Source organism: Aphis gossypii, chromosome X (assembly GCF_020184175.1).
Source record: "Aphis gossypii isolate Hap1 chromosome X, ASM2018417v2, whole genome shotgun sequence".
Classification (NCBI taxonomy): domain Eukaryota; kingdom Metazoa; phylum Arthropoda; class Insecta; order Hemiptera; family Aphididae; genus Aphis; species Aphis gossypii.
The window spans coordinates 49,199,134-49,226,955 of NC_065533.1; the positions used below are offsets into that span (position 1 = coordinate 49,199,134).

Below are 27,822 nucleotides of genomic sequence, written 5' to 3' on the forward strand. Positions count from 1 at the left end.
CGATAATTCCAGTACCACGTCAATAGAAACAAAGAATTAACAAAAAATGACACAACTAGCAGCAACAATCTACAAGTAAACGAACCACAAAACAACAAAATCAAGAATGGAAAACAGGATCAACACAAGCAGCAAAATATTATTTTACTCTTTTGAATCAAACCCAATAAAATTAGCCCAAACCATTTTGTAAAATTATTATACACATAATATATCCCTATATAATAAAGGTACAAATCCAAAACCAAATTTAATATCGTAACAGTTATAGTAGAAATACACAATATTAATTTAGTTTAGTAATAAAAAACCCAGTTTTCATTTCACACAGTTGAAACAATAACCTATGAATTCATTTTTACAAATTTAATGAAAATATGATATGATTCATTGAATAAAATGATAATACTAAATTTAAAAAAAATGAAATTGTAATATCAAATTTGATTTTAAATACATGTGTAAATATGCCTTTTTTTACTATAATTTGCCAATTTAAGACATATTATTTAACTTCTCACTCATGAAATTACTCGCATTAGATTCATTATTAAATTTAAAGAAAATATGATATAACTCATTAATTAAAATGATAATACTAAATTTAAAAAAAATGAAATTGTAATATCAATTTTTAATTTTAAATACATGTGTAAATATGCCTTTTTTTACTATAATTTGCCAATTTAAGACATAGGATTTAACTTCTCACTAATGAAATTACTAGCATTAGATTCATTATTAAATTTAAAGAAAATATGATATAACTCATTGAATAAAATGATAATACTAAATTTAAAAAAAATGAAATTGTAATATCAATTTTTAATTTTAAATACATGTCTAAATATGCCTTTTTTTACTATAATTTACCAATTTAAGACATAGGATTTAACTTCTCACTCATGAAATTACTAGCATAAGATTCATTTTTAAATTTAAAGAAAAAATGAAATAACTCATTGAATAAAATGATAATACTAAATTTAAAAAAAATGAAATTGTAATATCAATTTTTGATTTTAAATACATGTGTAAATATGCCTTTTTTTACTATAATTTGCCAATTTAAGACATAGGATTTAACTTCTCACTCATGAAATTACTAGCATTAGATTCATTTTTAAATTTAAAGAAAATATGATATAACTCATTGAATAAAATGATAATACTAAATTTAAAAAAAATGAAATTGTAATATCAATTTTTGATTTTAAATACATGTGTAAATATGCCTTTTTTTACTATAATTTGCCAATTTAAGACATAGGATTTAACTTCTCACTCATGAAATTACTAGCATTAGATTCATTATTAAATTTAAAGAAAATATGATATAACTCATTGAATAAAATGATAATACTAAATTTAAAAAAAATGAAATTGTAATATCAATTTTTGATTTTAAATACATGTGTAAATATGCCTTTTTTTACTATAATTTGCCAATTTAAGACATAGGATTTAACTTCTCACTCATGAAATTACTAGCATAAGATTCATTTTTAAATTTAAAGAAAATATGATATAACTCATTAATTAAAATGATAAAACTAAATTTTAAAAAAAATGAAATAGTATTATCAATTTTTAATTTTAAATACATGTGTAAATATGCCTTTTTTTTCTATAATTTGCCAATTTAAGACATAGGATTTAACTTCTCACTCATGAAATTGCTAGCATTAGATTCATTATTAAATTTAAAGAAAATATGATATAACTCATTGAATAAAATGATAATACTAAATTTAAAAAAAATGAAATTGTAATATCAATTTTTGATTTTAAATACATGTGTAAATACGCCTTTTTTTACTATAATTTGCCAATTTAAGACATAGGATTTAACTTCTCACTCATGAAATTACTAGCATAAGATTCATTTTTAAATTTAAAGAAAATATGATATAACTCATTAATTAAAATGATAAAACTAAATTTAAAAAAAAATGAAATAGCATTATCAATTTTTAATTTTAAATACATGTGTAAATATGCCTTTTTTTACTATAATTAACCGAATTAAGACATAGGATATAACTTCTCACTCATGAAATTACTAGCATAAGATTCATTATTAAATTTAAAGAAAATATGATATAACTCATTGAATAAAATGATAATACTAAATTTAAAAAAAATGAAATTGTAATATCAATTTTTGATTTTAAATACATGTGTAAATATGCCTTTTTTTACTATAATTTACCGAATTAAGACATAGGATATAACTTCTCACTCATGAAATTACTAGCATAAGATTCATTTTTAAATTTAAAGAAAATATGATATAACTCATTAATTAAAATAATAAAACTAAATTTAAAAAAAAATGAAATAGCATTATCAATTTTTAATTTTAATTACATGTGTAAATATGCCTTTTTTTACTATAACTTGCCAATTTAAGACATAGGATTTAACTTCTCACTCATGAAATTGCTAGCATTAGATTCATTATTAAATTTAAAGAAAATATGATATAATTCATTGAATAAAATTATAATACTAACTTTAAAAAAAATAAAATTTTAATATCAATTTTTAATATTAAATACATGTGTAAATATGCCTTTTTTTACTATAATTTGCCAATTTAAGACATAGGATTTAACTTCTCACTCATGAAATTACTCGCATTAGATTCATTATTAAATTTACTGAAAATATGATATAACTCATTGAATAAAATAATAATACTAAATTTAAAAAAAATGAAATTGTAATATCAATTTTTAATTTTAAATACATGTGTAAATATGCCTTTTTTTACTATAATTTACCAATTTAAGACATATGATTTAACTTCTCACTCATGAAATTACTAGCATAAGATTCATTTTTAAATTTAAAGAAAATATGATATAACTCATTGAATAAAATGATAATACTAAATTTAAAAAAAATGAAATTGTAATATCAATTTTTAATTTTAAATACATGTGTAAATATGCCTTTTTTTACAATAATTTGCCAATTTAAGACATAGAATTTAACTTCTCACTCATGAAATTACTAGCATTAGATTCATTATTAAATTTAAAGAAAATATGATATAACTCATTGAATAAAATGATAATACTAAATTTAAAAAAAATGAAATTGTAATATCAATTTTTAATTTTAAATACATGTGTAAATATGCCTTTTTTTACTATAATTTGCCAATTTAAGACATAGGATTTAACTTCCCACTCATGAAATTGCTAGCATTAGATTCATTATTAAATTTAAAGAAAATATGATATAACTCATTGAATAAAATGATAATACTAAATTTAAAAAAAATGAAATTGTAATATCAATTTTTGATTTTAAATACATGTGTAAATATGCCTTTTTTTACTATAATTTGCCAATTTAAGACATAGGATTTAACTTCTCACTCATGAAATTACTAGCATAAGATTCATTTTTAAATTTAAAGAAAATATGATATAACTCATTAATTAAAATAATAAAACTAAATTTAAAAAAAAATGAAATAGTATTATCAATTTTTAATTTTAATTACATGTGTAAATATGCCTTTTTTTACTATAACTTGCCAATTTAAGACATAGGATTTAACTTCTCACTCATGAAATTGCTAGCATTAGATTCATTATTAAATTTAAAGAAAATATGATATAATTCATTGAATAAAATTATAATACTAACTTTAAAAAAAATGAAATTTTAATATCAATTTTTAATATTAAATACATATGTAAATATGCCTTTTTTTACTATAATTTGCCAATTTAAGACATAGGATTTAACTTCTCACTCATGAAATTACTCGCATTAGATTCATTATTAAATTTACTGAAAATATGATATAACTCATTGAATAAAATGATAATACTAAATTTAAAAAAAATGAAATTGTAATATCAATTTTTAATTTTAAATACATGTGTAAATATGCCTTTTTTTACTATAATTTACCAATTTAAGACATATGATTTAACTTCTCACTCATGAAATTGCTAGCATTAGATTCATTATTAAATTTAAAGAAAATATGATATAACTCATTGAATAAAATTATAATACTAAATTTTAAAAAAATGAAATTGTAATATCAATTTTTGATTTTAAATACATGTGTAAATATGCCTTTTTTTACTATAATTTGCCAATTTAAGACATAGGATTTAACTTCTCACTCATGAAATTGCTAGCATTAGATTCATTATTAAATTTAAAGAAAATATGATATAATTCATTGAATAAAATTATAATACTAAATTTAAAAAAAATGAAATTTTAATATCAATTTTTAATATTAAATACATGTGTAAATATGCCTTTTTTTACTATAATTTGCCAATTTAAGACATAGGATTTAACTTCTCACTCATGAAATTGCTAGCATTAGATTCATTATTAAATTTAAAGAAAATATGATATAATTCATTGAATAAAATGATAATACTTAATTTAAAAAAAATGAAATTGTAATATCAATTTTTGATTTTAAATACATGTGTAAATATGCCTTTTTTTACTATAATTTGCCAATTTAAGACATAGGATTTAACTTCTCACTCATGAAATTACTCGCATTAGATTCATTATTAAATTTACTGAAAATATGATATAACTCATTGAATAAAATGATAATACTAAATTTAAAAAAAATGAAATTGTAATATCAATTTTTAATTTTAAATACATGTGTAAATATGCCTTTTTTTACTATAATTTGCCAATTTAAGACATAGGATTTAACTTCTCACTCATGAAATTACTAGCATAAGATTCATTTTTAAATTTAAAGAAAATATGATATAACTCATTGAATAAAATGATAATACTAAATTTAAAAAAAAATGAAATTGTAATATCAATTTTTGATTTTAAATACATGTGTAAATATGCCTTTTTTTACTATAATTTGCCAATTTAAGACATAGGATTTAACTTCTCACTCATGAAATTACTAGCATAGATTCATTTTTAAATTTAAAGAAAATATGATATAACTCATTAATTAAAATGATAAAACTAAATTTAAAAAAAAATGAAATAGCATTATCAATTTTTATTTTAAATACATGTGTAAATATGCCTTTTTTTACTATAATTTGCCAATTTAAGACATAGGATTTAACTTCTCACTCATGAAATTGCTAGCATTAGATTCATTATTAAATTTAAAGAAAATATGATATAACTCATTAATTAAAATGATAAAACTAAATTTTAAAAAAAATGAAATAGCATTATCAATTTTTAATTTTAAATACATGTGTAAATATGCCTTTTTTTACTATAATTTGCCAATTTAAGACATAGGATTTAACTTCTCACTCATGAAATTGCTAGCATTAGATTCATTATTAAATTTAAAGAAAATATGATATAATTCATTGAATAAAATGATAATACTTAATTTAAAAAAAATGAAATTGTAATATCAATTTTTGATTTTAAATACATGTGTAAATATGCCTTTTTTTACTATAATTTGCCAATTTAAGACATAGGATTTAACTTCTCACTCATGAAATTACTCGCATTAGATTCATTATTAAATTTAAAGAAAATATGATATAACTCATTGAATAAAATGGTAATACTAAATTTAAAAAAAAATGAAATTGTAATATCAATTTTTGATTTTAAATACCTGTGTAAATATGCCTTTTTTTACTATAATTTACCAATTTAAGACATAGGATTTAACTTCTCACTCATGAAATTACTAGCATAAGATTCATTTTTAAATTTAAGAAAATATGATATAACTCATTGAATAAAATGATAAAACTAAATTTAAAAAAAAATGAAATTTTAATATCAATTTTTAATATTAAATACATATGTAAATATGCCTTTTTTTACTATAATTTGCCAATTTAAGACATAGGATTTAACTTCTCACTCATGAAATTACTAGCATAAGATTCATTTTTAAATTTAAAGAAAATATGATATAACTCATTAATTAAAATGATAAAACTAAATTTAAAAAAAAATGAAATAGTATTATCAATTTTTAATTTTAAATACATGTGTAAATATGCCTTTTTTTTCTATAATTTGCAAATTTAAGACATAGGATTTAACTTCTCACTCATGAAATTGCTAGCATTAGATTCATTATTAAATTTAAGGAAAATATGATATAACTCATTGAATAAAATGATAATACTAAATTTAAAAAAAATGAAATTGTAATATCAATTTTTGATTTTAAATACATGTGTAAATATGCCTTTTTTTACTATAATTTGCCAATTTAAGACATAGGATTAACTTCTCACTCATGAAATTACTAGCATAGATTCATTTTTAAATTTAAAGAAAATATGATATAACTCATTAATTAAAATGATAAAACTAAATTTTAAAAAAAATGAAATAGCATTATCAATTTTTAATTTTAAATACATGTGTAAATATGCCTTTTTTTACTATAATTTGCCGATTTAAGACATAGGATTTAACTTCTCACTCATGAAATTGCTAGCATTAGATTCATTATTAAATTTACTGAAAATATGATATAACTCATTGAATAAAATGATAATACTAAATTTAAAAAAAATGAAATTGTAATATCAATTTTTAATTTTAAATACATGTGTAAATATGCCTTTTTTTACTATAATTTACCAATTTAAGACATAGGATTTAACTTCTCACTCATGAAATTACTAGCATAAGATTCATTTTTAAATTTAAAGAAAATATGATATAACTCATTGAATAAAATGATAATACTAAATTTAAAAAAAAATGAAATTGTAATATCAATTTTTGATTTTAAATACATGTGTAAATATGCCTTTTTTTACTATAATTTGCCAATTTAAGACATAGGATTTAACTTCTCACTCATGAAATTACTAGCATAAGATTCATTTTTAAATTTAAAGAAAATATGATATAACTCATTAATTAAAATGATAAAACTAAATTTAAAAAAAAATGAAATAGCATTATCAATTTTTAATTTTAAATACATGTGTAAATATGCCTTTTTTTACTATAATTTACCAATTTAAGACATAGGATTTAACTTCTCACTCATGAAATTACTAGCATAAGATTCATTTTTAAATTTAAAGAAAATATGATATAACTCATTGAATAAAATGATAATACTAAATTTAAAAAAAAATGAAATTGTAATATCAATTTTTGATTTTAAATACCTGTGTAAATATGCCTTTTTTTACTATAATTTACCAATTTAAGACATAGGATTTAACTTCTCACTCATGAAATTACTAGCATAAGATTCATTTTTAAATTTAAAGAAAATATGATATAACTCATTGAATAAAATGATAATACTAAATTTAAAAAAAAATGAAATTGTAATATCAATTTTTGATTTTAAATACATGTGTAAATATGCCTTTTTTTACTATAATTTGCCAATTTAAGACATAGGATTTAACTTCTCACTCATGAAATTACTAGCATAAGATTCATTTTTAAATTTAAAGAAAATATGATATAACTCATTAATTAAAATGATAAAACTAAATTAAAAAAAAATGAAATAGCATTATCAATTTTTAATTTTAAATACATGTGTAAATATGCCTTTTTTTACTATAATTTGCCAATTAAGACATAGGATTTAACTTCTCACTCATGAAATTACTAGCATAGATTCATTTTTAAATTAAAGAAAATATGATATAACTCATTAATAAAATGATAAAACTAAATTTAAAAAAAAATGAAATAGTATTATCAATTTTTAATTTTAAATACATGTGTAAATATGCCTTTTTTTTCTATAATTTGCCAATTTAAGACATAGGATTTAACTTCTCACTCATGAAATTGCTGGCATTAGATTCATTATTAAATTTAAAGAAAATATGATATAACTCATTGAATAAAATGATAAAACTAAATTTTAAAAAAAATGAAATAGCATTATCAATTTTTAATTTTAAATACATGTGTAAATATGCCTTTTTTTACTATAATTTGCCAATTTAAGACATAGGATTTAACTTCTCACTCATGAAATTACTAGCATTAGATTCATTATTAAATTTAAAGAAAATATGATATAATTCATTGAATAAAATGATAATACTTAATTTAAAAAAAATGAAATTGTAATATCAATTTTTGATTTTAAATACATGTGTAAATATGCCTTTTTTTACTATAATTTGCCAATTTAGGACATAGGATTTAACTTCTCACTCATGAAATTACTAGCATTAGATTCATTATTAAATTTAAAGAAAATATGATATAACTCATTGAATAAATTTATAATATGAAATTTAAAAAAAAATGAAATTGTATTTTAATGAATTAAATTATTTTTATTATTATTATATTTTATGTAATGATATCTTTTTTTTTTTTTAATTTAAAATTTATAATGAAATTAATAAAAATTTTAATTATTGATAGCCATTTAGCATAAGAATAAGTTATTAAATATAAATACTGAATAGGACAAAATATAATGATAAGATATTACATACATACGTACATACGCACACAAACATTAGGTTTAAAGAGCTCAGTTTTCAGTCAGGGGCACATCCGTATTGTTATTGTCCTTTTGGTACAGACGTTCAAAGGTGATTTTAAGAGACTCGTTAATGCAAAAAGATGTAATCGTAAAATTTAATTGTAAACGTTTGTCATAATAAATTAAGGCTTTCATGTTTAATAATGTTTTTAAACAATTAAATATAGTTAATAATAGCTGTGAACCAGAGAAAAACGTCTTTTATTTTAAAATATTTATCTCTTTATCCTCTACTGTCTACTTAGTACTTCAGACCCTAAAAACAATGTCATCTGGAAATTTGCTACAAGGATTGGAGAGATAATAATGTCTCATATATGTATACTAATTTATAATATAGTTGAGTAATTGATTTTTGGTTTTATAACCGTCCCCGCTAATTTCAAGTCTTTTTCAATCATTATAGTTATGTTAATCTCAATCGGATGTAACATAATATTCTTGATAACATTATGTTTCATTTATTTTATTGTTTGTATAAAAAAAAAAAACAATATAAATTATATTAAATTAATTAATGTATCTATAATATCATATTGTTGTATTTTATTTAATCGATGAGTTTAAAACTTTGTTCCTGAAAAGATCTCTAATAGTAAAGGAGCTACAGCATATGTATATGGTATTATTTTGGCATTAACTGTTTTTGTTGTTAGGTACAAAATATGTCCTATTTTAAAGTGGTAAATGGTAATGTTACGTGTGTGTTATAGTACTGTTATAGTTAGATTTATAATGATTGATTATTATTATTATTATGACTATATACTAGATTAAAGTTACCTATTTACTATTTTTGAAGTGAAACTTCTATACCTATTTAACGCGTCGGGAGTGAATTTTCAAGGCGGTGACACACGAGCCACAAGACGAAAATTCGTCACGATTTGTTATTTATTTATTTATTCTATAAATATATATTTTTCCCTCCCTTTATATATCTTCTTATTTTAATTAGGTACTAAAACTAAACAATTCTCTGCAAACACAAATTATCACAGTAACTGTATATTGTACATTAATAGTTTGATTTTGATATCCACACGACTGATGTCGCGGAAGTTTCACTTCTATGGCCTGTGCTTGTTTAATTAGGTACCTACTTAATAATAGTATGAAAGTCATAATATTATAGTATATAATATACTATAGGTATAGTCATAAATCATAATATTCATAATAAATAATTACCAAATAATTTAATAACTTCTTATTAATATTACTGACATTTAATTATTATTTATTAATTTATTAATATCAATAGACAATAATAACAATTATTTATTAAATATTTTTTCATTTTGAATGTTGAATTACTTGTATTATCTTCTGGAAAATAAATATTTTTATTATGCCCCTTTTATTATACGCATAGACAATATATAACGCAGTATTCCGGTTATCGGTTTGTCAGAAGTGATAAGTGACAAAAATACGGATATGATGTTATGATTGATATGATATGACATCCGTATAAATTGTACTGGAACGCGGATGCATAAATGCGTTCCTTATCATTCGTCAGAGGTCGAACTATCAATGTGATCGTTCCGCAAAAAATCCGTGTCCCATCAATCGTAAGCTGTCGAGAATTTTTTTCTATATCTTTATTTTTATTTATTAATATTATGATGCTTCTCCGATCATGAATTATGTCATCTCTGAACGATGCACAATCCATTCGTATTCGTCCGTCCGCGTACTACCGCACTTTTTGTCTTGAAAACGATCGTCGATAAAAATTACATTATATTCATGTTGTAGCAACCACATTATCGTTGCTCGATATGTTTTTCAAAAAAACAGTAGATTGCACTCTATGTGTGTTTCGGAGTTTTGATCACAAAAAGTGCGCGAATTCGATTCGTATTGACGTATTGTAAATGGAATACGAGTAGGTACCTAGTTGCCACAACGAACTGGTCAACGCTCGACAATGATCTGTCATCGGATCTAACTGCCAGAAATGACACTTAAATGTTTTCTAGTCTTTTAGTATGTGTCCATTACTAAACATACTGAAATACTAAAACCATCGCCAATTCTCACTAACTCACCTTCATTATTTTTACTCATTGTTTTTAATATACATGTTTTAAAATATTATTAATTTTAGCTGTTTGAACTAAAGGATTTCATTGATGTCGTTAGAAATTAGCAATACTGAAAAAAAACCAACATGGTTATTACATAGCACAGCTGGTGCGTGTAGTGGAGGTTTTACCCGTTTGATTTGTCAACCATTTGATGTGCTCAAAATACGATTTCAGGTACATTTAAAACGTTTCTCTGAGAATATTTTTTTTGATTATTATGTTTTATAAGATTCCTAAAGTCTTATAAAAAATAAAGAATTAACTAACAATAATTATTTTAAGTTAAGAGTACCTAACAAATATATGAATAGATTATAGTCATAGTTTGACTTCAACCATGACAGCTTTGTTTTGATAATTTTTTAGTTTCATCATGAGTACATTTTATTTTTAGTTGCAAGTCGAGCCATTATCAAGAAATTCAAACATCTCCAAATACAAATCTATTCACCAATCAATTAGACTTATATACAAAGAAGAAGGTTTTAAGGCATTATGGAAAGGCCTTTTACCTGGGCAGTTCTTATCAACTACCTATGGATTAACACAAGTAATTAGTTTCTTTCCATTTATAAAGTTCAATCGTTATCACATTTTTTTTTGTATTAAGGGCCGTTCTTACAATGTTCGGTTAGTGCCTGATAATACTAACCGGAAGAATTTATCATGAGTTAACCGATAGAATTCTAACAGTTAGTCTTAATCGACATTTAACCAGACATTGTAAGAACAGCCCTAAGTATGTAAGTATGTGCTTTTGTTATAAATGATTATTTATGTTTAATCACAAACTTTGATAGTCCGTGTATTTAATGTAATAAACAACAAAATACTAAGTAATAGATACTATATTTCACTATTTACTATATTTAGTAGTTAAATTATTATTATTCTACAAATGATAGATCTAGAATGTTCATTTAGTACTTAAACTATTGTGTAGTATTGTGAAGTACTGTACTGTGAAGTATTTACCTAACAAGACTAATATCATTCCACATTCAAGTTTGGTTTTAATGTATGTTTTGTGGCACCATGAATGAATATAATAGGTAGTTATAAAGAATGTAAATTTAACTTTAATAAAAATTACTATACCATTAATATCAAATTAATAAAAACAAATTTTTACTTTTGTTTTCTAAGTATAATTAAACAAAACAATATAATATATCTATTCCATAATATTATATTTATTATTAATTATTATCAATGAGAATTCCATCTAATAATAATTAACGGAGATGATTATAGTTTATATCACTGCTTAACAGACAGCAGTTTTTTATTTTTATCCATGATATTAATAGTATACATTTTAAGTTTTAAATACCAAATACCTTTAAAGTTTCAAAGTTATGCGTGTAACGTAAAATATTTTTAGTATTATTATTTTCAATTTTAAAATAACAATAAATATTTTTTTTATAATTTTTTTTTTAAAAGATTTTTAATATATTAGTTTAATAATAAACAATTTTTAGTCCTTATTCTTAAAAACCAAAAGCACACAAACAAACTTAACCTGCATCTTCATGCAATATTTCATCATTAGATAATTTTGTTATACAAAAAATTAATACATTTACAAAGATTTATTGAAAACTATTTTTAAAATAATTTTCTTTTAATTTTTTTTTAATTAAAAATTATGAAATATTACTTTAATACATTATTGCTTATTCATTGAAAATACTTTAAATTCATTAAACATAATTTTTTTATTTTAAAGGTGGTTTGCACTCATTGATGTCACAAAATATACTATGTTCAAAATTAGAAACTAGTTGGTGGCTGACTATTGCGCTAGGGTGTGGTACTGTGGCCGCTATACACGATTGGCTCACAGATGGTTGATTCGGTAGAGACAAACAAACGGGGTTTTGTCTAATCACTGCCGACTATGTTTCCTATTTTGAACAGAATATAGTGGTGCATGTTTTTATTTTAAATTTGAATATGATAATTATTCATTGTGTAATTTAACACAAAATTAAATTTTAATAAAATATACTTTGACAAGCGTGTTATCTATTTTTTTAAATCAAGAATTTGTAATCTGTTACATGTATTTATTGTTAATTAGAAGTATAATTTAATATTACTTATAGTAATACCTATACAATATAATACATATTTATCTATAGTTTATTGTATATAGTATATCTAATTAATGGTTTTAGTTTTTAGTCTTTCAAAAAACTCTGGCATTACTATCAATAACAGAAAAAGAATTAAATCAGACCTCTAGTGTTCATTTTTTATGTGGGGTTACATCTGCCACTGCTGCTACTTTGGTATCATATCCATTCGATGTTGTACGCACTCGACTAGTTGCTCAAAAATCTAATCAAGTAATGTATATTATATTGAGTGTAATCTTAGTTATCAATTTTTTTTTACATATATTTATCGTGTAATATTGACAACTTTAATTTATATAGTTTTAAATAAAATGTTGATCAAGTGATGCCCTTTATTGACGATACAATGCTCCAAACAAAATGAAAAGTTTTGTATAACTTTCTCAAGTATTTCTTGAGGTATGTGATGAATTTCTATAATAATTGCTCCCTTCAAAGCTTCCAGATTCCTTGAACAATATTTATAAACCTGAAATTTGACACATAACTCCTAACAAAAAAAAAAAATTGCACTATGTTAAATCTGTGTAGCTCACAGGTCATGAAATACCATTTCGAATGGAAATCTAACGTCTTGTAAACATTTATTTTAATAAGTCTCCATAGGAAATGCATATTAATGGTTTATCTATGATATGTTTATAACTTAAACAATCGTTATTTATATTTCCTGTCAAAGACAAATAGACTCGATTCCCACCATTCTATAATTTTAAATAATTATATATTGCCATACTAAAACTAGAGAAGAACTCTGTGTAACTACAAGATAATAATTCTTGAACAAAAAATTCAAATTAGATACAGTTGACGATTTTGAAGAAAAAAATTATTCAATACCTTCAATAAATAAATTCAAAAATGTGCGTGTTTAGTTTAACATAATATTTTGATTGTTTTAATATTGCCATGTAGAAACCTAATTATTTTATAATTTTATGTTTATTATATAGAGCATAGAGACTGTACAAATAATAACATTTTTTTGTTATAGAATGGAAAAAATTACAAAACAAATATTATATTTATGTTATAGGTCTATGCAAATATGAGAAGTGTGGCCATATCAATGTTTAGGATGGAAGGTGTATCTGCATACTACAGAGGGTTTTTTCCTACTATAATGCAAAATGCGCTGCAAGGCGGGTTCTTGTTCATGTTTTATAACACATTTTCAAAATTTTCTTCTACTAATACTAGTACTAATACAAGTATGTGATTTGATCTATGTTAATTGGGTTAATTAAAATAAATGTATGTATTTTACTTTATTAATTTTCCAAATAGCTGTTCATGATGACCGCATAAACAGTGTTAAACAATTTAGTTCGGGATTTTTAGCGGGTGTATTAGCAAAAACAATTGTGTACCCACTTGACGTTGTAAAAAAACGGCTACAATTACAAGATTTTGTTCATTCTAGGGATGGTTTTGGCAAGGTAAACTAGTACTATTTATTATACCTTGTACAGTCATCTAATGAGACATTTTTACATAGTGTATATTTTGTACTTTTTACAATTTTACAATTAATACTCGTTTAATTGCATGTCAATCTTTTTTTAGAAATTTTTATGCAATGGATTATTGGATTGTATCTATGGGACGATTAGAGAAGAATCTATTAATGGTCTTTTTAAAGGACTATCTCCATCATTGATAAAAGCTGGGTTTACAACTGCGTTACACTTAACCCTATACGAACAAACCTTTAAGTTACTTCAATCTTTAGTTAACAATTTTTAGTCAATAGCTGAATAGCTGTAAATTTTGATTACCATTTTTTTTTTTTTTTAGAAATTTAATTTAGAAATAAATTACCAAAAGTCTGATTTTTTTGTTGTTTATTTGTTTACTTTTTAAATACAATTGCTAATTAAAGACCCATATAATTACATAATGTATAGTACTTATAATTGTAATTTGGCGGAGTGCCTAGACATCCATACAAATCGTTTATTTTCAAGCAGTCTGTTTTGCTCATCATTTTTCTTTGACCGATTGTTTTACCTTCAATTTTCGGGACAATAGTTTGCTTTCCCTTCCCAACACTGCAAAAAAAAATTTGTTATAACTGTTTATGCATTTGATTATTTGATTAAATTATACGTAAAAATAAAAATTCTACTAGTGTCGGTATTGCCATTAATTGATAATTCTAATTTTTAGTTTAAAAAAATTGTTTTAATATAACAATTTAAGTTTTTTTTCAAAATATTTTCAGTTCAAAAAAAAAAAAAATCTGAAAATAAATGTAAATAGGTATACTGTTTAATATACTTGTGAACAAAATATTTTATTGACAAATTAATAAAATAAAATTCATGATTAATGTGAGAACTTTCAAGTAATTACTAAATAGTAAATTTCAAATTTGGCTATATTATATATTTTTATGCTTAAATATTTTATAAATTTCATAATTAATAATTACTAAGGCTTAGAACTTATTGGTTTTGCATAATTATTATGAATCATTGTATATGATTTTTGGTGAACTGCAATAATGCTTTAGGATCTAAATGTCAAATTAACAAAAACAATTTTAGTAAAATTTTTAGGAACCAAATTTTCTTCTTCAATTACCTATTAATAACCTAGTATTTGTGATAAAAAACAGATATCGATGGTTTTCATTATGAAACAGGTATTATATCTTGTTTATTTGCTATAAATAAGTAGTGGGTAACCAAAATATTTTTTATAACATACCTATCTATTAGTATATTATAAAATTAATGCTATTACTTATAGTGTGATTAATTACATTTTGTTAAAATTTACTCAAAATTGAAATGCAAAACGTTTTATTTAGTTAATAATAAATAAATTTGCGATTTCCTAGGTGGTGATAAGAATATAAGATTGACCTTGTATTTATACTTGTTGTTTGATTATGTAATACTTATATTATATTATATCGGTTTCCACTTACAATTGAATAAAATATTTAGTGACATATGGACCATGATTGATCTATTAAATTTTAGATACCTAATACCTACCTACATACTCATATTAATGAATAAATTGCTTACGTAACCTAGCTATAAACTCTAACATTTAAAGTTATGTGTTAGCTTACCTGAAAAAGTTTTTTCCATAGTGCATGACACTGTCGTAATCGTATTCAAACTGATACGTGGTGTTTTTCAAACTTTGTTTATCAAAATTAGAACGATATTCTAAAACAATAATTACATTATTAAATACCTATAGACCCAACGTTTACCAATGAATAACACTTTTTCAACTACGTACGTGGTATAACGTTTTCAAAATTTATCTTAACAAATTTATCGCGGTCCGATCTGGATTGTTCGTGGAAAACGCCTAAAGCATGTAATAATTCATGAATAGGTCGTCCGTCGGTACCTAAGCAATTGGCTCCAGTGTCGTCTGGTGGCTGCAGTGACACAACTTGCGGTCCCCCGTAACGGCCCACGTACGACCAGCATCTGTAATATATAAATTCTTATGTCAATTGAATAACAATTTTTTTAAATAAATTGTAATATTACTTATAGAAAATTATGTCGTTGAATTATTATTTAATATTTTACGATTGTACAATCATTATATTTTGTTTGTTTTGTTTTATATATTTAAATATTTTATTAATTATAATGTGTTAACATGATAAGCTTATAACGAATAGGTACCTACGTATTATTACAAGTTTGATAATTATAATACCTACCGTCCTACCTATATATTTATATTATACAAAGTATAAACAAATTTGGAAAGCTCAATCTACAAGCGCTCAACTTCCTGTTTCTCAACTTATCTTTATAATTTAACGTAATAAACATTTTTACACTTAAAGCTTTGTATTGTAGAATAAAAGACTAACATAAATTTACCTACATCGTACACATTTTCTTAAGAAAAATTCTATGATGTTTTTTCCGATATAGTGATGTCAAAGTTCAATATTGTCCTCATTATCGTTCATATCACTACAATTTTTAATACATATTTTTGTAAGACCTTTTAATATAATAAATACTAAAATACTTGAAAAGTAATAACGAACAATGAAGTAAGAAGTAACTACCTACCTATATGGCTATATATATATATATACCTACTGAGTACTGGTAACTAGGTAACGGGCGAATATGACGGTGATATAAAATGTTTTGAACTTATATTTAGAAACCTAAATTTAATTCATTGATTGTGCATTCGTAATTATTCGGTAATATTAGAAACTACTGAACCAATTGGTACCAAATTTTACCCACATAATCCTCGAGAATTGAAGGTTATTTCACGTAAATTGAAAATATTTTGATGATATAATATAGAGTTGCCATTGGATACAGAAATAAAAGAGATAAAAATATTCTTATAGGTTGTAACTGAAGTAAGTACTAAAAACTACTCGACCAATTTTGTCAAAAAATTCAAATATTATTATAAGTGATAACGGGAAAGTAAAGTACCTACTTAAGTCTTTTTTAAAAGAGAGTAATTAGTACTAATTATCTATAGTTTTAACCACACTCGAAAATAAAATACGAACTGCTATTTCCAATTCGCCATAGATTTCCTATTTTGGTCAAATACATTCCCGAACTATCGTCACTATTGATGCTTTATAGGTACAACACGACTAAGGGTAATACTCTAAAATTTAGACTGAAAGTAAGAAAGTAAAAAGCACCCACTTGAGTTTCACGAAACCTGGCGTTTACCTAAACAGTAAACACAGCTTTTAAAAACTGCTCTCATAAATAACTATGTATATTGTATATTATAATACTATTATCTTAATGTTCACATATAATATTTTGTATATAACGGTATAACGTATTATATTATAAATATAATCACCCAGAAGGATATTTCACCGGCCATATCAATAAATAGTCCTTTTCTTTGCCGGTCCATGGTACGAATTTGACGCAAGTCATAAAATTAATCGTTCTGATGGCTTGGTATATCAGAATTCGGTGTTCGGTTTCTGAAACAGGAAAATAAACGAATGTTATCCCAATACAAAAATAAAAACGGAGTCGATTGATCGTATAATTGAATCAATCACACGTCGGCTCAAAATAATTTTCAAACTTAATACTCTATTGACGATAAAAATAATTCGATTTATAAAAATATGATGATTATTGAAATAATTGCTTTTATAGTTATATAGGTACCATAAAGAGGACTGATCAAATATGGCACGGTGCGGTTGAGCCAAAGTTTCTCCGGGAAAATGTCCCATCGCAGGCCAACCCGCCAATAATCGAAAATCTGTAAATTCAAGTACAAGTTGCATAAACTTTAAGCTTAATAAGATCCGACAAAACTGTATCTGAGACTGTAGTAGATTAGTGTAACCTGACCGACAGTATATAATACAGTGTGCTTAGGTACCTCGTTATTCATGGCCATGTCGCCTTGAAACAAACCCGGTCTGACCTCCGGATCGATGTCCTCCACGGACAGGAGATCATCCACATATTCTCCTTTTATGTATCCAGCTGTAAATTATAATTTTAAAAACACATTTATTAGATTTTAATTGAATGATGAATGATTTTAACTTAACATTTTTAGTTAAAAAAAAATGTCATTGAAATGGATGTGTTCAATTCAATGATCATTGTACACCAAAAACAAAGACGAACTGTCAGCCTAATCAGTAAACGTATATTTTCATGATATAGTTTTTGATATTGCTATTAAAATTATTTATTTTACTATAAGTATTACGGCGTATACGCATTACGCTTATAAGTTGATCTAATTTTTCTGAAAACATCGAATTTATTATATTATTTTAGTACCTATTTAATTGATATAATAATCATAATATGTATTTATCTACATATTTTGATAATTTCATTGCGTATCTATATTAAAATTCATAATATACATAAAAGTTGTATTTCTCCATCATAAGGTCACAAATAATGTTTTTAAATTATAACAAAATAGTAAACATAATTATTATTGACTTTATTATGTGTGATTTCGTCCAAATTTTAACTTCAAATATCTCTAAAAAAAAATCGTCTTATGTACCATTTAGAATATTTGATATAACTGCAATAAGTAATATTTTTGATAAAGTAAATAAGTATATAGGTACTGCATTACAATTTCAAATCTAACTATTGCTGGGATTTTTATGCCCTAAAAAAATATCAAAAATACCCCTTAAAAAAATACAAAATTGACTTAAAAAACTCAAAAAATGCATTTAAATTATATTTATTATAGTTTCAAAATTGGAAAAAAAATTTTATTTTTTATTTGTATTGTATTGTTATTACAGTATTTGCTACTATTGTTTAGTTCTGGACATACTAATTGGTTACTAATTCAGTAATACTTAGTGAAGCCTAGCTATATGATTAAATTGTTATCGACGATAACTTGTCGTGTTATATAAAATATAATTATTATTCATACCGTCGGCGGTTTGCCAAAAGTCTCTTGTTAATCGCAACAATTTTCTTTAATTTTATAAATAAATTGTGAAAAATGCTCTAAAAACTAAAAAAATGCACTAAAATGTATGCAAAAAAAATTACTTTAAAATAATCAGTATCATTCAAAACACATTTATACCTACGGGCCAACATTTCAAAACACTAGAAAAAAAGGCTGGGTTTTTGCATTAAAAACCCAGCCTTACTAATAACTATAAAAATTGAAAAATTTGTACATTTTTTAATGCAAAATACTCGTATTTTGTACATTCTCGCGATTTTAACGAATTTTGACCAATTGAATATAATTTGTTATCAACATTTATAAAAAAATGTAATTTTTTAAAATTAAATTGATTAAACAATAGTAGATAACTATACGATATTAAAGTAAATTCCTACTCACGGATATAATCTAATTCGCCTACAATTTAAAAATGCTCATAATTTGTTTCAAAATTTAAACATAAAAAAAAATAAACCGTTAGAGATACCCTAAATAATAATAATAATAAGTTAATTCACTCTAATGTTAAAAACAATTGAGTATTTTACAGCGAAAAAAGTGTTATTTCAAAAAAATATCATCTTTGGTGCCTCTAGATCCGTGGTTTTTTACGGTTCTGTAAGGTTACTGCTTACTGTCCTAACTAAAAACATTATCACACCATTGATTTGTTGATACATTTTTCAATTAATTTTGTTATGTTTCATATATTACAGCTGTAAATTTATCAACAACCTATAGATATGCCATGTCTCTAGGAGAGTTAAGCACCCCTATTTACGCCTATGTGGCTATACAATGTACATATTGTTATGTACCTACATATGTGTACATAATAATAAATGCAAATAAATTTACATAATATGCGTAAAAGTTAAAGACTAGATTATTTATCATTGTTTTACATTATTAAATAGAATATTATATATTTATGTGAACTGAAGTATGACATTTATTTATTTTATAAAAATGAAAAAAAATAGTCGATACATTTATTTTTCATATATCAACCTAACATAAAAATGTTGGTAGATCGTATAGATGGTACCTATAAATGCATAAATCAAAATATTAATATTTTAAAAGTCTGATAATATACACTTGAGACATTAAATTAGCTTAATGTATTAAACACATCAAAGATCTTTACATACATAATATAGGAAGTAAACAAATAAATAATAAATTATATTGATATATAAGCTATACAGACTAATAACGAACAACTTTATAATCAGTGCTAGTATTAGCGTGGATTTGGGTCTATTGCCGCTGGGACCAAATTGTATTACCAGCAAGTAGCGATAAACTACGAGTATTTCGAACAACAAAAAGAAACAAAATAATTAGTTCCTCAAAGTATTGCACATTACGATTATCATCGTAATTTTCCAATGATGGCGTTTTCCGCTGTTATATTAAAATAATAAAATTATATCACTGGTTGAAGATTCTAATTTCTTACCCAAGCATTATTCAAATCAAAAACGAAAATCTATACGGTACACTAAATTCAATAAATTTTCCACTTGCTTATAATTTTTGTTGGGATATTTGTAGACAATAGACTTGTATCATTGAACCTTAGTTATACTCATACATAGTCATTTATTCTATATAATATGTTATTGATATGTATACGTATTAAGTATTTACACGTACTCTAAACAAAAAAGTATAATAATACGTTTCATATTTTATTTATTCGTAATGTTAAAATTATTTATCAATCCTTGTATATATTATATAAAAGAACAGGCCTTTTTTATGTACCCATTTTGTGACGCTATTTAACTTTTTTCCATTTTTTTTTCACAGAATTGTTTCAATTACCTATCTCCCTAAGTCTCACCAAATTGCCCGATTTTTAAAATTTTGATATTAAAGGGTTGAAATCGGTAAAAATAGATTTTAAAAATAAAATAAAATAAGTCAGGTTGTTATACCAACTATATAAAAAATAAAAAATAAAATAAAATAAGTCAGATTGTTTAACCATAACTATATAAAAACCACTAGATGGCACATTATTGTCTCTTATCCATCGCAGTAAAAAAAATTGATATAACTTTGAAACTTAAGGGTTAGAAATTCTAAATTTACGGATACATCTCGCGGGGTCCGTAATCCAACACAAGTGGATTGCCTACCTGATAATATACTGTTCGTATACTCATAAGAGACCTGACCAATGACCATAATAATAATATAACCTAACTAACTCACTGACTTATAAACGTAGAGCCTGAACAATGATAGATAGATCGAGACTTGCAATTTACACGGTATATTAAATTCGTATCACAAATTTAGTGTGTAATAAGAAAGCATTTTACAAACTCCCATTTTAAAGTGGTGCTTTCACAATTTTTTTGAGATTCAAAATGGTCAATGAAAATGTCTAAGCTTGGAACATCGTTAAACCGAATATTAAATAGGTAACGAATTAATCAAAGTTCGAATCATATTATAGAATTGGCATTTTTGTACGGGCAACGAAGTGCACTAGTCAGCTAGTACTGTATAAACAGGTCGAATTTGTTTTTATGTCAACATATAATAACAGGGCCGGTTAAAGTCGTAGGCGACGTAGGCACAAGCCTACGGTGGCAAAATTTATATTTATATATAGAGGCGGCATATAAGAAAAAATAAGAAAACAAGAGCGGCGGAAATGTTGATCTTTGCCTACATATAAACATTTGCTTGCACCGGCCCTATATAATAATATATAATATTGACTAGTGTACACATTCAACTATTTACTATGATTTAATACGTTTAGTATTAAAATAGTATTAAATAAAGTGGGCCACCAAAAAATTAATTCTCCGTATTGCTAAGATCCTAGATACATCACTAGATAGGTGTACTGCACTCGTTAGACGTATCTTCAACCGTACTTATCCTCCTACAGTTATTATAATAGGTATACAAATTATTTTATTACGTATACCTACGTCCAAAGACTATAAAATACATAATGGTATAATATTGGTGCCTATATAATATGTATATTATAAAGCGTGATTGCGAATTTTCATCTATCGTCTTTGCAACGGCACTATACTTATATATTAACGCATTCGATAGCGTATAATAAAATATTATATTATATCTCAAATAATCACATTCCAAACCATTTTTGCAACGCGGTCAGTTGACTTTCTTTCGAGTTGTCACACTTTTTTTAGCGCAATGCTCGCGGTAGGTACTTTTTGTCTTGTGTTATTGTATTGACTGTACAAGTCTTACAAGTTTCATATTATGATAACACAATATAACATTATGAAGAACGTTTAGTCATATAGAATATAGCCAGATCATCAAACATTCAAACGAATCATATGGACTGACTACTACACTGATATATTATTATATAATTAAATAAATATATATTATGCGATGTTTTGGCAAAGTTGGATCAGTTTTCTTAATGTAACTAATTGAAAAAAAAAATCACCGAAGTTATAAAAATATGTTATAATAAAATGTATCCTTAGAAATAGACAAGGATAGCACGTCGGTCTTTCTCAGATTCGTTTTTCGTACGTTTAATATAGGAGAACGAGTACTCAAGAGGGGTTTTTTTTTTGAACTATATGTCTATATACAATGTCAGACGTATACATTTCAATTGAGTTCTAATTTCTCTTATTTCTTTTATTTTTGAAAATAATCAAAATAATAATGATAATAATTAATAATAATAAACAAATATTAAGTAGGTAATCATTTAATTTCCAATAGAAAAAACTTAACATAACCTATTATAGGTACCAACATTTTCAAAAATGTTTTTTAAAAATTTAAATTGCATTATTTACAAAAACGCTTAATTTTATTAAATGCGTTATGCATATTATTATGTTATATCTAAACAATTCGTATTTGTTTTCAAAATAATTATTTATTTATTGTAGTAAGTCGTATTTAATCATTAAGTATTAATTGTTTTGTACTTTAATGCGTGTTAACATGTTTCCTTGTATGTACCTATAATTAAATCGGGTCGTATTAATTTATAAGTAACTACCTAAGTACATAATACATATTTTTTTAACTAATATTTTAAGTTTTTATTCATTGATCCAACTGTTTTAAGTGATCTAGCTTCTTAAATGCTCACAAATAAATTCTTAAAAATATATTAGGCATGTAGGTTCTTGAATATATTCAAATTATTAGAAGTTTCACATCAAACATAATAAAAGTAGTCAATCATGTGGTTATAGTTTATAGCTTATAAACTTAATATCTAAGCACTACTGCACTAGTGAGTATAGAACAATTTAAAACAACGGTTTTTTGTATTACAAACATTTTTCAAAAGTATACAATTTAAAATTTTAATTTATTTTCATTATAGTGTGATGTACTTACGTAAAAGTAAAAATTATATTCTTCTAAGAACAAAAAAAAAGTTTTGCTGGTTGTATACATTTAGATAATATATTATTATATTTGGGCTGATAAAAACTGGTTATTTCGTATTATTTTCTCATATTTCTCAAAATGAATTTTTGTTTGGTACCTATATATTATTCATATTATAATCAATAACACCGCATTATTTATAATAGTTAGAAAAATTGAATAAAAAGAAAAGTTTTTAGTTATTTTTTACATTTTGGTACTACATATCTTGGGGCAGGGGGAGAAATTAAATTAATTTAAAAGTGCTTTACCTTTTGGAAAAACTTCCCTATATGTGCTTCCCTAATATATAAGGTAGGTATTATATTATTATATGTACGTTGTTGATATATAGATACGTGTTAGTTCTACCGTAAAACGATTTCGTAGTTTCGTACCACGGCAAACACGTTACTATAAATATAATATACAACTATGGAAGTGCGACACATATATTATGCATACATTATAGATTATACTCGTACACTTTTGGCATATTTCAAAAATTTGCAGACTTATATACTATGTGTAAATGCATGTATATACACGTACGTCCTCAAAACCACCTTTCCCTCGACTTGTGTCGTACGACTACTCTTGTTTTAATTTGCTAAATGCACTTTCTCCGAGTTCAATATAATCAATAAATTATAATGATAACCATATATTACACAAATAATAAATTACGATTCAAAAGTTCACAAGACGCATATTATTCTAATGAATCGTACCAGTTATAAAACGCAATCGATCGGTTTACATTATTCGGACTAGCGTTCAAACGATTTTTTTTCCCCATAATTTATTAGTCGGAATAAATAATGGAAAAAAGTGTCACGCCAAAAACATAAACAATAACATGTAGACGACTCAATATAAAACATCAGTGAACCTGAATACACGGAGTATTTGCGGAAATGTCTATATATTTTATACTGGTTCCTAAGCGGAACAATGATCGAACGTATTGATTTTACATTGATAGTGTTTTTTTGCTTGAAACACTTTTCTTATAGTATATGGAATTAAATACTTCAATAATAAATTTTGACGGAAGTTTAAATAAAAAAAATTGATCTTTATTTTGGTCAGAAATTTCTTAGTTTTTTTTTAAATAATCGGGAAATAAAAAATACGAACATTTTTAAAAATTGTATAACAAAAAAGTCTCTGACTTATACTTTGTCTTATACAATATGACTTATTATTGAATTCGAATTGAAGATATTCATTGCAGTGACCTACCTACTCAATGATAATAAAATACACTTGACATCTACTGTACACTAGAGCGGTTACCTACCTACTTGACGGCTAAACGACTTTTATTTTTGTACCTTGTCCACTATAGTTAAAAATGATATTATAATATATTTAGTACGACAATGTCTTCGGCGAGAAGAGTTTTAGGGAAAGTTATTAAAATTGTATAAAGGTATATTGTATATTACCTACATAATATAATATAAAATATCAAACGGTTTCTAGGATGATGCGCAAAAAAACGCAAAACTTCATTTCCCTAAAAAACGTTAAATATTTATAATAATTAATATTTAATACTGACATTATCAGCAAAATTCAAATCCGTAATACAGGTTATACTTTACACAGATACAATATATATGTATATATGTGTGTGTGTGTGTCTGTGTGTATATTTTATATATGTTATAATTATACTTGTATTGATTGTAGATTCAATACTTCCACAAACCTAACCTGGAAGTTCAATTTTGAAAATGGTAAAATATTTTTAAACCTTAATATTCTTCAGCTAATAATTAATTACTCTATAAATGTCTTGTTAACATTTAATGTAGGTAATAACTTAATTCAATTAATAACAATGTATTTGACTATCAGAATTTTGAGAGGACGTCACACACTCATACCCATATCATATTTGTTCTTCATCTTAAAATCGTAACAAGCCATATGTAGCGATTGTAACTATGTATTCCAAATTTGCGTTGTTAGGTTTAATATTAGAGTGAATTGTAGTTAAAGTTTAGAGGTTTAAATCATTGCTTCATTACAATATTTTAGTTTTTAAACGAATAATAACAATATAAAATATTTCAATACTCATAACAGTCATAACTCACTTAAAAATTGTAATATCAAGAAAAACCTATTTAAGATATCCTAATTTATCTCATATTATCTTTACATTTTTATGGAAAGATCAATTCACTTAATTAGAGTACTACTTTAAATTACCAAACCTGATTAAATGTTGTCCTCTATATTAAAAAGTGAAAACCAAAAAAAAACCGATAAATCAAAAATTAATAGTGATCGTTCACTGTCGTGTATTCGTGATAATAGCCTCCTCTGCGTATAAGTATTCAGTGGTCTGGTGTGGGAGGGTTGTGAGTAAAATAATAAACGTATACTACTTTCGTTAGTATTTATTTCGACATGTACAAATATGCCAGAAAATCACGAAATATATAATTTTGTAGATGCAATTAGTATTAGATTAGTATTAGTATTCACTAATATTGAACGTTCATCGTTACTGTCTATCGGCCAATACGAACGGAATAAACGAACTGTCGGAAACTTATCAGTCTATACGTACTAGATTCCAATATCCATATCCACATGCAATTTTGAAAAGACAAAAGTGCTATTTCTAACTGTTGCGGTTTGTTTGAATAATAATTAATAAACGACATAATTGTTAAACACGCAAATCACAGATGATGTCTCCTTTATAAACAAATTTGTACCTACTAGCTATTTTAACTATATGTTTACAGTTTTACAATCGTAGGTATTCAATATATTTGTTATAATGGATTAACAAATACCTATATCTAACAACACTATATTCACCGTTCGTGCGCGAGTGTGCTCGTAATAAATAACAAATACCAAGTATAAACCTAAATTGCAGTTCGGAAGAGTACCTACCTATGTTATGTACTGATGTATACATGTAGTATATACACTGCACATACGACATGAACCTACGACAGCGGAATCGAGATTTTCGACAGCGGTAGCCGTCGTCCGGCTGCCGGATACAATATAATATTATTACAATAATGTTGTAAATAATATCAAAAAGTGCAACGGTAATAATATACGAACACTGCAATAATAAAGATAAATATATAAAAAAAAAAAAAAAAAAAAAACGGACCTTGGGAGGACGGCACCGGGGGGTGTAAGACGTCCGGAACGCTGGGCAATATCAGATTGATGTTCCTGCACTGGACAACTGCAGTTCCGGTCAAATGCAACAGCGTACCCATCAACAGTCGTAGCCGCCACATAATATTGTGCGATTGTCGCCGTCGTCGTCCCTACACTCGATGACGGGTTAGGGCGAGTCACCTTTATATATATTTATATTATGCGGACGAGTGGTCGTCTTCGGCTCTACCGTCGTCTTTGCAGGGCGGCGCGGGGTGGTCCGGCACGGCCGTGCAGCATCACTGCGGCGGGCGGTGAAACGCAGCTGATATAGGTAATATTATAATATATTATTTATATTATACGGGTAAACGATGATGGTACGTCGTATATATGATATTTACTTACTGCTGTACCGTATACGATTTCGGAATGACTATATTAATGTATAACAATCGTAATAAGCGAGTCGCGAGTTGCGGCGGCGGCAACGGCCCGTGCGTGCGGCGAGCGGTAGCGGTACCTATATTATGTCTATTTACGCGCGCGAGACGGAACGGTCGGGAGACGGAAGACGACTGACGGCCAGTTAAGAGGTCTAACCATTGATATACACCTCCTAAACGCGAACGCTCGCCCGTGTCTACCTATATACTATAATATTATTATGTGGTCTGTGTGCGCGCTGCAGTGCGATCGAATCGACCAGGATGTGCGTGTCGATTTCGACGTACACACACACACACACACACACACACACACACACACATGTGTTTGTATACAGGGTGATTCCGGTATTGAGAATATAGTAACCCGACTTGAGTTATAAGTTTGCTCGTGAGATTACAAAATTATTAGTTGTATAGGTACGTTGTTTTTCGTTTTAATACTGCACGCGACGAGGACCTGCAATTGAAAAAAAACACGTGAATGTACCCCATACAAATACGATTTTCTGACGAAAACTTTTTCGTTTATTTGACAAAGAAGTTCTATTTTCAATAAGTATAACAATTTTAATAAATGGAAAATTTATTTTTATTTAGAATAAATTAAA

General features: G+C 25.1%; 2 protein-coding genes and 1 long non-coding RNA gene across 5 annotated transcripts; 2 read left to right on the forward strand and 1 right to left on the reverse strand.

Moving 5' to 3' along the window:
• Window positions 1–9,934: 9,934 nt before the first annotated feature.
• On the forward strand, window positions 9,935–14,581 carry LOC114125184 (mitochondrial thiamine pyrophosphate carrier-like). Of its 2 annotated transcripts, none has more exons than XM_027988720.2 (7): window positions 9,935–10,086; window positions 10,626–10,779; window positions 11,000–11,155; window positions 12,789–12,959; window positions 13,786–13,960; window positions 14,037–14,188; window positions 14,316–14,581. In XM_027988720.2, exons 2-7 carry the CDS (start codon window positions 10,651–10,653, stop codon window positions 14,493–14,495), a joined length of 963 nt encoding a protein of 320 aa, XP_027844521.1. In that variant the 5' UTR covers window positions 9,935–10,086; window positions 10,626–10,650; the 3' UTR covers window positions 14,496–14,581. The 2 variants fall into 2 exon arrangements, with proteins under 2 accessions (XP_027844521.1, XP_027844520.1); XM_027988719.2 differs by having other exon boundaries at window positions 10,013–10,504.
• LOC114125186 (hatching enzyme 1.2-like) lies at window positions 14,577–27,392 on the reverse strand. Of its 2 annotated transcripts, XM_027988722.2 has the most exons (8): window positions 27,174–27,392; window positions 26,773–27,090; window positions 18,135–18,241; window positions 17,915–18,011; window positions 17,592–17,721; window positions 16,011–16,207; window positions 15,835–15,934; window positions 14,577–14,800 (listed from the first exon to the last, which is right to left on the reverse strand). In XM_027988722.2, the coding sequence occupies exons 2-8, from the start codon at window positions 26,903–26,905 to the stop codon at window positions 14,626–14,628; spliced, it is 939 nt and encodes a 312-aa protein (XP_027844523.1). In that variant the 5' UTR covers window positions 26,906–27,090; window positions 27,174–27,392; the 3' UTR covers window positions 14,577–14,625. The 2 variants fall into 2 exon arrangements, with proteins under 2 accessions (XP_027844523.1, XP_050062226.1); XM_050206269.1 differs by having other exon boundaries at window positions 26,773–27,392.
• On the forward strand, window positions 16,202–18,466 carry LOC126551892 (uncharacterized). The gene is made up of 2 exons (XR_007605775.1): window positions 16,202–17,121; window positions 17,903–18,466. It is a non-coding gene; the product is annotated as an uncharacterized LOC126551892 (long non-coding RNA).
• Window positions 27,393–27,822: the final 430 nt, after the last annotated feature.